This window comes from Ursus maritimus, unplaced genomic scaffold (genome assembly GCF_017311325.1).
Source record: "Ursus maritimus isolate PB19 unplaced genomic scaffold, ASM1731132v1 scaffold_11, whole genome shotgun sequence".
In the NCBI taxonomy this organism is placed as follows: Eukaryota; Metazoa; Chordata; class Mammalia; order Carnivora; family Ursidae; genus Ursus; species Ursus maritimus.
The window spans coordinates 1,953,774-1,966,811 of NW_024423453.1; the positions used below are offsets into that span (position 1 = coordinate 1,953,774).

At 35.4% G+C, this 13,038-nt stretch overlaps 1 protein-coding gene across 1 annotated transcript in view; it reads left to right on the plus strand.

The window, feature by feature from the left end:
* Window positions 1-13,038, plus strand: part of ARHGEF38 (Rho guanine nucleotide exchange factor 38) — a 118,547-nt gene that overhangs the window by 79,624 nt on the left and 25,885 nt on the right. The window contains exons 5-6 of the mRNA XM_008689388.2: window positions 1,307-1,324; window positions 10,988-11,187. Of these exons, the coding sequence (XP_008687610.1) occupies window positions 1,307-1,324; window positions 10,988-11,187 (218 nt within the window). The remainder of the gene's footprint in view (window positions 1-1,306; window positions 1,325-10,987; window positions 11,188-13,038) is intronic.

The window sequence follows — 13,038 nt, forward strand, 5'->3', positions numbered from 1 at the left end:
GCTTTTATTTTATCTTATTTATTTTTATTTATTTACTTATTTTTGAGAGAGAGAGAAAGAGAGAGAATAAGGGTGGGGAGCGGGAGAGGGAGAAGCAGGCTCCCCGCTGAGCAGAAGGCCCGATGCAGGGCTCAATCCCAGGACCCTAAGATCATGACCTGAGTTGAAGCCAGACACCCAACCAACTAGCCACTCAGGCGCCCCCAAATGAAGCTTTTAGAGAAAAACTTCTAATCTCCCTTATGCCTGAAATTTAACTTGAATGATTCCCTCTTTTTCTTACTGTTAATTGTTTAATTTGACAAATATGTTTTGCATTCTTACCAAATGCCAGTCACTTTCCAGGTACTGGGGCTATCGCAGAGAACAGAGCAAGCATATATCCTTGCCCTCATTCAGATGGGGAGCAGAGAGATAGACAATAAATAAGTATATGGTATATAAAAAAGTGACAGTGTTATGGAGAGAAATAAAGCAGGGAGGAGGATAAAGAGCAGTGTAGGAGGTGAGGCACAATTTTTAAAAAATTGGACCAGGAAGGTTTCATTGGGAAGAAACCTTTGAGCAAAGACCTGAAGGAGGTAAAGAGTGCGCCATGTAGACACCCAAGGGAAGAGCAAGCCGGCAGAGGAAGCAAGAAGTGCCAAGAGCTGGAGGCTGGAGCCTGCCTTTTGACTTTATTAAGAGCAAGGAGACCTGTGTGGTTGCCATAGTCTGGGGGAGTTTGTGAACAACAGGAAATGAGGTAGAGAGGAAAGCAAAGGAGAGGCAGATCACGTTGCCTTGGAAGGACACTCACTGTACTTGAGCGAAATGGAAGGCACGAAAGCTAGCCATGGTTAGTGAAAGGCTTTGTGGGAATTATCTCATTGCATAGGTGAATTGTTGATAACCTGCATTAAACTGTATGCAGAAATACTCTGTAGTGCTTGATGGCCATTTCCTGCAAGTCATTTATACTTTACTCTGTAGTCTTGTACTATGTTTAACAGAGTCTCTTTTTTCATGATGTAAACAAAAATTGATGTTTAAATCCATTTTCACATAATCAAAATCAATGGTTCTGTATTCTGAATCAATGGTTTTTAACCCTATATAGAATGTGAAACGAGGTTGGTGTAAACATGCTACAGATAAAATTTTAGGGATGTGACTATAAAATAATGAACCAATTCTATAAAACATTCATGGAAAATAACTTATCACTTTATTTTATATAATAAAAATTTAAAGGTTTTATACTGTTTGTGTATTACCTCAAATATGCAGATTTACATTAATCTACTTTTCTCTTCCTGTCTTGCAGGAAAATATACATGCAACAGTAAGTACTTTTGTTTTAATAACAGAAATCAAATGTAAAGATAATGGGAGGGTGGGGGATGGGGTAACTGGCTGAAGGGCATTAAGGAAGTCACTTGAAGTAATGAGCACTGGGTGTTAAATGCAACTGATGAATCACTGAACTCCACCTCTGAAACTAGTAATACACTACATATTAATTAAACTGAATTCAAATAAAAATTCTTTAAAAAATCAAGGGCAAAAAGCTGTTGAGTATTTCCAAAAATTAGAATTTTTGGTTTTTACAATTATGTTTATTGCTTTTAATACATTATTTCCAATTTGTCTGAGGTGATCGTACATATTCAATTATCTCATGAATTTTACAAAATGTTTTAGAAGAATCCTGGGGTATAATTTATTTAAATCACAAGTTTGCTGATGCCAGGAACTCTTTAGGAACTGCTCATCACACATGTGTTTAGCAATCTTAATGTGTCCAAAAACACACCTTCTTAAGAATGACATTAGACTTTTTAAAAAATCTCAGATTAATACCATACTGTTTTTGAAGTTTCTGTAGATTAACGTACAAAGAAAAGATTCTTCATGCATTATAGTAAATATTGGGTTTCTTCTAATTTAGACTCTTAGTGATTTACAGAGGAAAAAAATCAAACATATATATATAATACGTTTAACATATATATAAAATATTAAGATGAAATAACTTGTCATTAAGACAATATAGAAATTATCTTATAAAAATAGCACACATATACACACACTTTGGAAGATATCCATTTTTATAGAAGGGAAAGCATGTCTAGTCTAATACTGAAAGGATGATACTGGCTTAAATACAAACTCAAATTTACCAGGACTTGAAAAAAGGCACATATTTGGTTAAGCATGGTCACCAATAATCTAAGGGCCTGAGTTCCTAGCCTGTGTGTTTGCTTGTGTACATGTCTTTATGTGCGTGTGTGCCTCTGTGTTCTAAACTCCTGAAACTGTACATCAGGAAATAAAAACCCCACAAAATAAGAAGTATATTAACTAAGCTGTAAATACCTATCATTCATGCTTTGTTGCAGAGCAACCATGAAGAAAGACAGATTCCCAGAAGTGAGGTGCAAGAACCAGGCACCCATCATACAGGGGACGGAGAAGTTAGTTTTTGACATACCGAACAGGCACCAAACAGGCACCCAGTTCTATCACTTTTTAAGGCTTTCCTTTCAAAAGTAAAAAAATATATATCCTATAGTGCAAACAGATGTGAGTTTTGTTCAATGAGTTCCCAATTCTGAGACCATCGAATTTGAAAAAGTGCATAATGCAAAGGGGCCTTTGTCTTTTCACATGCTGAGGCCTTCCAGGCTTCTCTGCGGTGATAGCTGGTGAGGTTGGTCNNNATGCTGTCTCATTCAAAAGCCTGTGCCCCTGGCATTGTGCTGAGGAGTGGAGATTCACACAGAAGAACTATGTGAATTACAGAAGAACTTCCTGGGCTACAAATTCTGCTCAGGTTTCTTTTCCTAAACCTTAGGTCTTTATAACCAAAAGACCAAAAAGAGAGATTCAGAGCAGAGTGAGAGATTCTTTTAATGCAGTTAGCATGCACAAGCTCCTACACACAGAATGCTTACAACAAACAGTACATTGTATCGAAATACTTGCTTAAAAAATGGCACTAGCTTTTAGGACAATCCTGCTGCGTGGGAGTTAGCAGGCTTCGGATGCCCCTTCTAGTCTATTCTATACATCAAGAACTAGAAAAGACCAGGAAGGATCACAGCGTGTGGCTGGATGCGCATCAAAGCCACGTTTGCTGTGCGGTATTTTCCTTCCTGCTTCTCGCGCTCTGGTCATGAGGGGCACATGCTGCTACATAAAAGGGTAAAAGGCAATGTCAAGTGCTTTGTAATTGTTTGGCTCCTTAGCAGCTAAGGCCAGGAATATGGTGACCAAGAGCGCATTCAGGAAATGTGGGGTTTTTAGATGCTTCGAAAAAAAATTCCTTACTATGTAAACGGAAAATTGTGTGTGGGCTCTTTTTTTTTTTTTTTTTACAATCTACATTTTAAAAAATACAGAAAAAGATATTTCTAACTTCTAAAATGTTTATTTTGAATTATAATCTTATGCAAACATCAACGACAGTACTAAAGGGACAAGAATTATAGAATCCTGAACCAAAAAGTCCCCCGAAAAGCATCTGATACAAGTCCCATGTTCTAAAGCAAGAAAAACATAACTATTCTAAATTTAACTCTCTCCAGAAATGCCATGTTTCACCTTTATGCTTTCACACTTTTTTTATATGTGTTCTCTGCCTTCACCAGATAGTCCCACCTTTGGATTCAGGGTTTCTATAGATCCCAAAATGTTATTTCTCCTTTCTTAAGCTTGATATTTTTAAAATTATTAAAGAAACACTGTAAAATATAGAAAATCAAAATGAAGACTGAGAAGACAATTAGTAGTCACATTCCAGAGTTAATTATTGCAACATTTCATGAGTCCCTCACCACACTGCAATTTTTTCTACACACACACACACACACACACACACACACACACACGTGCGCACATTGGGTAACACAGGACTGCTATATATTTCCTTTATGTCAACCTACCACCTCATTCATCAGTATATTATGGACACCCTTCTATGTCAGTAAATATAAATCCACATTGCTTTATGACTGCATAATATTTTATCTGATATATATATACCATAATTTAGTTTACCAAACCCTTATAGATACTTGAATGATGTCTGTCTTGTAAAGATTGATGTTATGTGTTTATTCTTATAAATGATCTTTGTACAATAATTTGACTTTCTTAGAATGAGTTTCTAAAAGTGGAATTGCTAGATCAAAGGGCTTTTGATACTTACTGCCAGAAAATTTAAGCAAAGTTGAACTAACTAACATTCCCACTACCGTATATGAATTGTCCATTTATCTCCTATCCGCCAGCAGCAGAAACAATATGTGTATCTTTACATGTTGTGGCAATACAGTAAGCCAAAAATAGTACTGTATTGTTTTAATTTTCATTAATAATAATCCTGAGCATTTTTCATATATGGTTAACCACTTGTATTTCACGCGAATGAATTGTTTTTTATTGATTACTTTATTGAGATGTTCATCTTTTCCTAATTGATAGTAGTTCTTTAATTAGAAAGTATATTAACCCTTTTTCTGTCTTATATGATTCCAGCTTCTCATTTGACTTTTAACATTGTTTATGGCCGCTTCTGTTTTTGTTTTTGTCTGTACAGTATTACAGAGCTAATTTTTTTTAAGATTTTATTTTTTATTTATTTGAGATAGAACACACATGCGCATGAGCCGGGAGAGGGGCAGAGAGAGCAGCAGACTCCCCACTGAGCAGACAGCCCACTGCAGGACTTAGTCTCTGGACCCTGTGATCATGACCTGAGCTGAAGGCAGACGCTTAACTGACTGAGCCACCCAGGGGCCCCTTACAGATCTAAATTTTAAAATAAATTTATCACTTTTTTTTCTACTGTGGCTTTTAGATATTGTGTCCTGCTTAAAAATTCCAAGACTGTTTTAAAGTATAATACTGTTTCCTTCAACTTGTATAGTTTCATTTCTAACATTTAGATCTTTGATCTATATGGAAATTATTTTGGTGTAAAGAATTCATTTTTGTTATTTTCTTCTATATGGCTAGATAATTACCATAACACCTGATATTGAATAATTCATTTTTTTCTACTGATATTTACTTAGTTTTCATACATACTTGTATTTATTTCTTCATTTTCTATTTTGTGCTACTCTTCTCTCCATATACGTTCCCATATCAAACTGCTTTCATTTCTGCAGCTTTATATTTTAGTATAAGATATAACTATAATTGACCCTTAAACAACATGGGGGTTGGGGTGCTGACCCCCATGCAATTGAAAAGACATGTATAACTTTTGACTCCCCAAAAACTTTACTACTACTCTACTGTTGACCAGAAGCCTTACTCAGAACATAGTCAATTAACATATATGTTGTGTATGTATTACATACTGTGTTCTTACAATAAAGTAAGCTAGAGAAAAGAAAATGTTATTAAGAAAATCGTAAGTGAGGGGCGCTTGGGTGGCTCAGTTGGTTAAGAGGTCAACCCTTGATTCTGGCTCAGGTCATGGTTTCAGGGTCTTGGGATCCAGCCCCTCGTCGGGCTCAATGTCTAGTGGGGAGTCTGCTTGAGGATTCTTTCTCCTTCTGTCCTTCCCCCCAGAGCGTGTCCTCTCTCTCTCTAAAATAAATAAATATATCTTTAAAAAACAAATAAACAAAAAGAAAATCATTAAGGAAGAGAAAATATACTCAGTACTGTGCTGTGTTTATTGAAAAAAATATCCATGTTTAAGTGGACATGCACAGTTCAAATCCATGTTGTTCAAGGGTCAACTATAATCTCAGCTCAATACTCTTCCTTTTCCAAATTTTCTTGAATATTCTCACGTTTCCTTTTTTAAAACCTTTGTGTTTTTGTAAAATCATATGTACTGTGGTTTAAAAAGCCAGACGGTGGGACACCTGGGTGGCTCAGTCAGCTTAGGTCATGATCTCAGGGTCCTGGGATTCAGCCCCACATTGGGCTCCCGGCTCAGTGAGGAGTCTGCTTCTCCCTCTCCCACTGCTCCTCCCTGCCCCACTCGTTCTCTCTCTCTTTCTGACTCCCAAATAAAGAAAATATTAAAAAAAAAAAAATAGTTCTACAGGATTTAAGAAAAATAGCAGTCCCCTCTTCTCTTACCTGCTTCCAAAGGACATAAGCATTTTCATATCTTTTAGCTAATATTTTGGTACTTACCTTCATGAATCTAAAAACATGTTTGCTTTTTTTTAAGTATTATGTTTTGACTTCCCCTGTGGAACACAAGAATTTATCTCTCTCCCTATGCCATCTCCACTACACACACACACACACACACACACACACACACACACACATCCCATCTCTTCATTTTTCCCAAATGGTTACATTGTCATTTGGATTAGAGCAATATCAGTGCTTGACTTCTTATATTTAAGTATATCTGTGTAAATTTTTTTCGGAACTAAGCCTTGGAATAAACCAATTACTTGTTATTCTGGGAGTTAAATATTTTATTTATTTTTTTATTTGTTTGTTTATTTTCATTTTCTTAGTTTTCTTTGTTCTAATCATTAATGCCACACTCACAGTCAGTCATCTTAAGACAGCAAGATGCATTATGGATGTCATCAATTTCATCTCCCTAAAAAGCCTCTCCCAGAGCCTTTCTGACCTGTTTGGACCGGGTGACAGGGCACACCTGTCTTTGAGGAACTTTTGTCATCCTGGAGAATCTCTTTACCTCTTTCCTATTTCTAGTACATCCTTCAGTAGTTTCCGATGTTCACCAGGAATGCATGGAAGGTAACATTTTAAGAAATTTTATATCCAAAAACATCTTTATTTTACCCTCACATGTGATTTATAGTTTGATCAAGTACAGAATTCTAAATTAAAAATCTTTCACCTTCAGAATTTAAAGGTAATTCTTAATCATTTTCTAGCTTTTAGTGTTGCTATAAGAAATTTGAAGCTTTTTCTCATTTCTTCACCATTTGTTTGTACCCATTTCTTCACGTGTTTCTCTGAAGGCCTTTAGGGTCTTCTCTGTTCCCAGTAGTCGGAAGTTTCATGAATTCCTAGGTGTGACTCCATTTCATCCATTGTGCTGGGTACTCATTGAGTTCTTTCAACATGCTGACTAATGCCCTGCTCTTGAATTATTTTACTGATGATTTCCTCCCCATATGTGCTCTGTTCTCACTTTCCCGGGACTCTACTTATTTCAATATTGGATCTTTTAGACCAGTCTTCTAATTTTTTCACATTTCTTCTATCTTCTATCCCTTTGTATTTTTGTTCTTTCTGGAAAGTTCCTGAACATTTTCTCCAACACTTTTGAGATTTTATTTCTGCTATTATCCTTTTAATTTCCAAGAGCTCTTTCTTAGTTCTCCAAATGATCTCCCTTATTTGTAGAGCACCCTAAAAATTAGGCCATTTCTTAAACAGTTTTCCAACCAGTTCTTCTTAATCTAATCCCCACCTCCCTCTCTCTCCTTAGGTTCTCAGGGTCTAACTAATGAATCTTTGGAGGAATGATTAAATTATTTCCTCTGCATATTACTGGTTCTCTCTGGTTTGAATCTCTCCCGTAATAAAACAATTACCATTCGTTCATGTTCTTTATATCTTCTAAAATTTGTTAATGGTTCTGTATTTATTTTCACAATTTTTTATTTGTGTCAAATCCTATTTGTTTATTTATGTGTACAGCAATATACAGTTTTTTTTTTCTAAAATTGACTTAAGGTGTTTTAAAAGGAGAGTGAATTGAAAATAAATTCAATAACAGTGTAAATGGTTTGTGGCTACTGTAAAATTAATATTAAATTTAGGATACTTGTGGTCATAAAACAGAGGAAACTCAAAGTAATATGATCAATAGTTAAATGATTATTTTTCCTTCCTCTGTTTTCTCCCTCTAATTAAGATATATGGGTGTACCTCAATGTTCTTTGTCCTCCGCCACAGCTTCTACATTGTTTAAATGTCATTTTTATTTTCATTGTGAGACTGTTTTCTTGTATTTGATGCAAAGCTCTTTATAGCAAAACTGGATGCTGCTAAAACAAAGCCAGCTGTGTTTACTTGACTTTGTAAAGTCCTAATAATTCACAGTGAGATTAGTGTAGCTACTTATAGTACTAAATACTTGCCAAAGTATTCATGACAAGACAGAGGAAGATGAAACAGAATTACAAATTAATGACTACCTTAGTTTTAGCCTAGTGTATATGGAAAATTGTTACTTTGTGTTGGGGATGTATGTGATAATGGGTGCTTGGCTGAGCTGGGTTATATCGTATGTAGGACTCGTTTGCCTCTGCAGTTATCAGAACTTAATCTTACTGGAAGGGATTAGATGGGGCAAATGCCTGGAGTGTCATTATCTTAAAAGACATCCTCTATCTTTTCAACCATATTGCTTGTCTGTGTGATGCAGATACCAGAACATCTTTGCTCATCACTTGGGCTGTCCAAAGTACACGTCTGAGGACTAAAGTGTTCGGGAGATTTCTCATTTTTGAGAAAGCCTTTTGAAATATTTGCATTTGTGACACTTTTAAGAGAAACGGTAATCATTTATAATTGTTGTTATTATCATTTGAAACAGAAAAGAGAGAGACTAGAACTTTGATGTCAAAGAGTAATGGAAAAAGAAGTAATGATAAGATGGGGACACAACTGAAGGTTGAGGTTGGTTTTTTTGAAAGATCTTAATAAGGAAGCAAAGACGCAACTCAGAGATACAAGTATGTCCTCTAATACATCTGGGGGTACTTTTTGTAATTAAAAATTTGAAATATGCATATAACAATAGACCACGCTAATAAACTATCTTATTAAAGTTGAGTTTTCTTTGATTGATTATATTTATATTTTGATGGCATTTTCAGCAATTTTTTGAAGATAAAATAAACTAATATTTGGTGACAGTCAAAGGAAACATGTAGAAAAAATTCTGATCAGATTCATACAGATGATATGACTTCTCCTGGTGTTAACCTTCCATATTCTAGACTTGTTTTTATTTAAGGGAATTATTTCTACTGAACTGTCTAAACTACTGTATTGTTGAAGACTCTCTGCTTGAGATATATAAGAAAATGCTGTATTTCATATTCAAATGTTCTGCTTTTGATACACCATCAGTTAGAAAATATATTTTGTTACTTTTTTTAGCATTCCTAATAGATTTACATATTTTTCTTTTCCCAACCACTTCACCAAGTCTAACCCTCTTGGAAACCAAAACATCTCTCTCTCCTTATCCCCCTTATTCCCTCCTTGCCATTCTGTCTCCTTACATCACTTTTTCCCTTCTTTAAGAGATTTGGTGTAAATGGGTAGAAAGTATGAGATAAATCATATTAAAACAGCTCTTTATTCCCTTGCAGACCTTTAATATTTACTTTGATTTTCCTTTAAAAAAATGTTGCCTTTTGGTTTGCTTCTGTCTTTTTCTATTATAGTATCATTATTCTCTCAGCATGTGATAAAACTCCTCAGTCTATTGTATTCAGGACCACTGTGCAATGTTTGGGGAAAAAATTCAATGTAAAATAAAAGCATTACAGAAAATCTGAAACCTATCACTTCAATCTCCAAATATTCATTGAGAAAATACTATATGTCATGCCAGAGACAGAGTGATGACAGAGAAATTGAGCATACACTGGCAAATAGGGAAACAAAATGATTCCAGAGAGTTGATAAGTGCTACGATAAAAACAAAAATGGGGAGATGTGACAGAGGGTGACTGGTGTGTGTGTGTGTGTGTGTGTGTGTGTGTGTGTGTATACGCATGTGTGAACACACACATGATCGTCAGAGTTTTTTAGTTTCTCATTTATCAAATGAAGAGTTCAATTAGATGGTCTCTAAGGGGTTTTCAGATCTTTTCTGATGATAAACTTTTCTGATCTTGTCCAAAGCTTTTTAGATCCATTTCACCATTCCAATGATGTGGTATGTTATCTAGCTACATTAATATTTAGAAATACTAATTGAAGAATAAAAAAATTCACCTACTAGGATTTGAAAACCATCTATATTCTTATTTACTAAAACAAACAAACAAACAAAAACAAAACTCAAAAATAAAGCCAAATAAGCAAAAATCCTAAAGGAAAATAACTGGGTGTATCTGTCCACCAGAAGGGATTCAAAGCACAATTTCTAGCCGTGTTCATTTGTAGTGCCTCTTTATTTGCCTCTATGCATAAAAAGGCTTTTAGAAACCACTGACTCCTCACTGACAAATGAATGACAGTGGATTGGACAATGACATGACCACGCTTCTAGCTTTTTCACTTCTCGTGAACTGCTTGGCTAGTTGGAATGGCTCCAATCTCATTTCAGAAGCTCCTAAAGGAAGAGTCAGGCATGAGCGCTCACTTTTGTGTAGTCACTTGAAGATCTGTTGGCTAAAAAGAATTCCGCAAGGAAAATTATGGGAAGTGGTGTGATAGCAATGAGTAGTGATAGTGGTGGTATTAATAATTAATTTAGAGAACTGCTGCATTTATTATAAATCTCTTTTGGGGACTGTGGTAGAACCTCTGTAACATTATGAATTCAACTATTCAATTTGGTAAAAGAGAGGAGACAATACTTTCTTTTGACTGTACTTGGCAAGTCATCTTTTTAAATAACGAATTTCTTTTCCTCACTAATAATCACAAAAATACCATCAGGAAAATGCATTTTTCTTGGTTGTCATGGAAAAATGCATTCTCAAATCGTTCCCCACTATTATTATGAATCTTGCTATTTAAAAAAGGTGTAAATGGAGCATGGATGGAAATCCTGCTTTGAGTCCCTCTTGGACAGATACGTGTTTTCGTGTAGGTTTTTGCTTAGAAGTAGGGTCTTTCAGCCTGGCTTCTTTCTGTCATCCATTGCTCTTGCTTCACTTTTAGAAATTGTGCGCAACGCAATGGAGGAAAAATAAGGAGAAAAACAGTTTCGGAATTAATCATAAAAATCACAAAAATAAAAAGGAGTTAATAAGGCAACTGTCTGTGAAACTGATATTATTTATCTCTATTGTAGAGGCAAGCCAAACTTACTGGACATGGGCTCTTTGATGATCAAACCAATCCAGCGTGTAATGAAATACCCCCTCTTGCTGTGTGAACTCCGGGGCTCCACCCCTCCCTCTCACCCAGACTTCAGGGCACTGGGAGATGCCTTCACCGCGGTGAAAGAAATTAATGTGAACATCAATGAACTTAAAAGACGGAAAGATCTAGGTAAGAAGAGACACGATGAATTGAGTGTTTTCTGTGATTGGAGTATTCTGCTTATACTTCTGAGACTCAGAATATCCAAGTGGTTATAGCAGTTCCAATGATCACGATCATTTGATATCTAGAATTAGAGGCTAAGGAGCAGAGTGCAGTTTTGCCTGGCCAGCTGGATTCAGGAGATCATGAGACACCAAAAAAATGACAAGTTTTTTAAATCAAGCAGCCCTGTACTCGACCTCTGTTGACCTCCTTATGCCTGGTGACATATTGTGAGCTGAAGATACCATAGCACATAGTCCCGCTGTCACTGGTGATATATGTGGGAAGAAGGAGACATGGGGCATGGCCAGGAAGCTGGAGCAGTGAGAAGCTCGAGCCAAATCAGTGGTGAAACAGGCTCAGCGAATCCACCAAGCTCATCTGGTTCTGGCACATGAAGAATGGAGATTTTGTAGCAATAATTGCTCCATTGAAGGGAGCAAGTATATTTCTTTCTCAAATTATGCAATTATTGTTAGGTATTTGTTAGCCAAGATGTAAAATTCATGTCTGAAGTGGAATGTAGATTTCAAAACAGGAGGCATAATTACATGGTTTCCATCACCCCAGATGTAGTAATGCATTGGGATAGATTGTGTGGGTCCTCTGTCAGTGCGATTTGTATCCATAAGTTCTTAATTGGCTTTGCACTTCTAACCTTAAATCTTAATTCAACACTAAAGCAATGGTAGGACGTGGGAGCTAACTGCTCTAACAACTTCATTTATTTTTATTGTTTTTATTTTCTAAATTTTTATTGGAAAAATAGTATTTGTATTAATAAATTAAAATTATAAAGAAGGGCCTAGAGTAAAAAAAATGAAAGTTGTAGAGGAAGAGACACTATAAACAAATTAAAAGACAGTTCATAGGCAAAGGATTACTATCTAGAATATATAACTACTGATATTAAATCAATAATAAAAACATTCTAATATAAAAAAGGTTAATAATAAAGGAAGCAATTCAGAAAGACCAGTACATTTTTAAAGGCTAAGCTTCATTTATACTGAGAGAAATGCAAATTAAAATCACAATGACATACCATTTCCATCCTATCAGATTGGCAAAAAGAAATTGAAGGGCTCATGTTAGGTGCTGAATCTCAGTCTGAAGCTGAGAATGTAGTGAGAACCACCACTATGGAGAATAATTTGGCAATATCTAGTAAAGTTGAAGATGCCCACACCTGACACTCAGAAAATCAATTTCTAGATATTTGAGAAACTCTTTCCCATATACTCATAGGCAGGTATACTAGTAACTACTACTGTTCGTAAAGCAAGAAAATAGCTTACATATTTATCCAGATAATAGGAAAACTGTGTACTGGATACTAAGATACCGCGAGAACATAAAAATTAAAATGCATGTGTCAATTGAATAAATCTCAAAAACACAGAGTTGAGTTTTCTAAAAAGTAAATTACAAGTGACAGAAGAATATATATTTGCAATATGGTGCCATTTTTATAAACATTGAAAACATTCAAAATAATACTATGCATTGTACAAATCCATATACAATACAGGTGTAAAAATAGATACAGATAGAGTCAACCCCATTCTGTAGGATCATAATTCCCTTTAAGGGACCAAAGATGGGGATCAGAGAAACTTCAACTGATTATTTTTATGAAGATAAGCAAGGAGAAAATGTTAGAATTTGACAAGACTGAAAGAAAACTGTTATATTATTCTTTTTACTTTTCTGTTTGCTTAAACTCTTTCACAGTATTAAAGTGGAAAAATTTTCCACTCCCATGATTACAGTTTGCATAGCTGACATTTCATAGGTTTTCTTTAGAGTTACTAT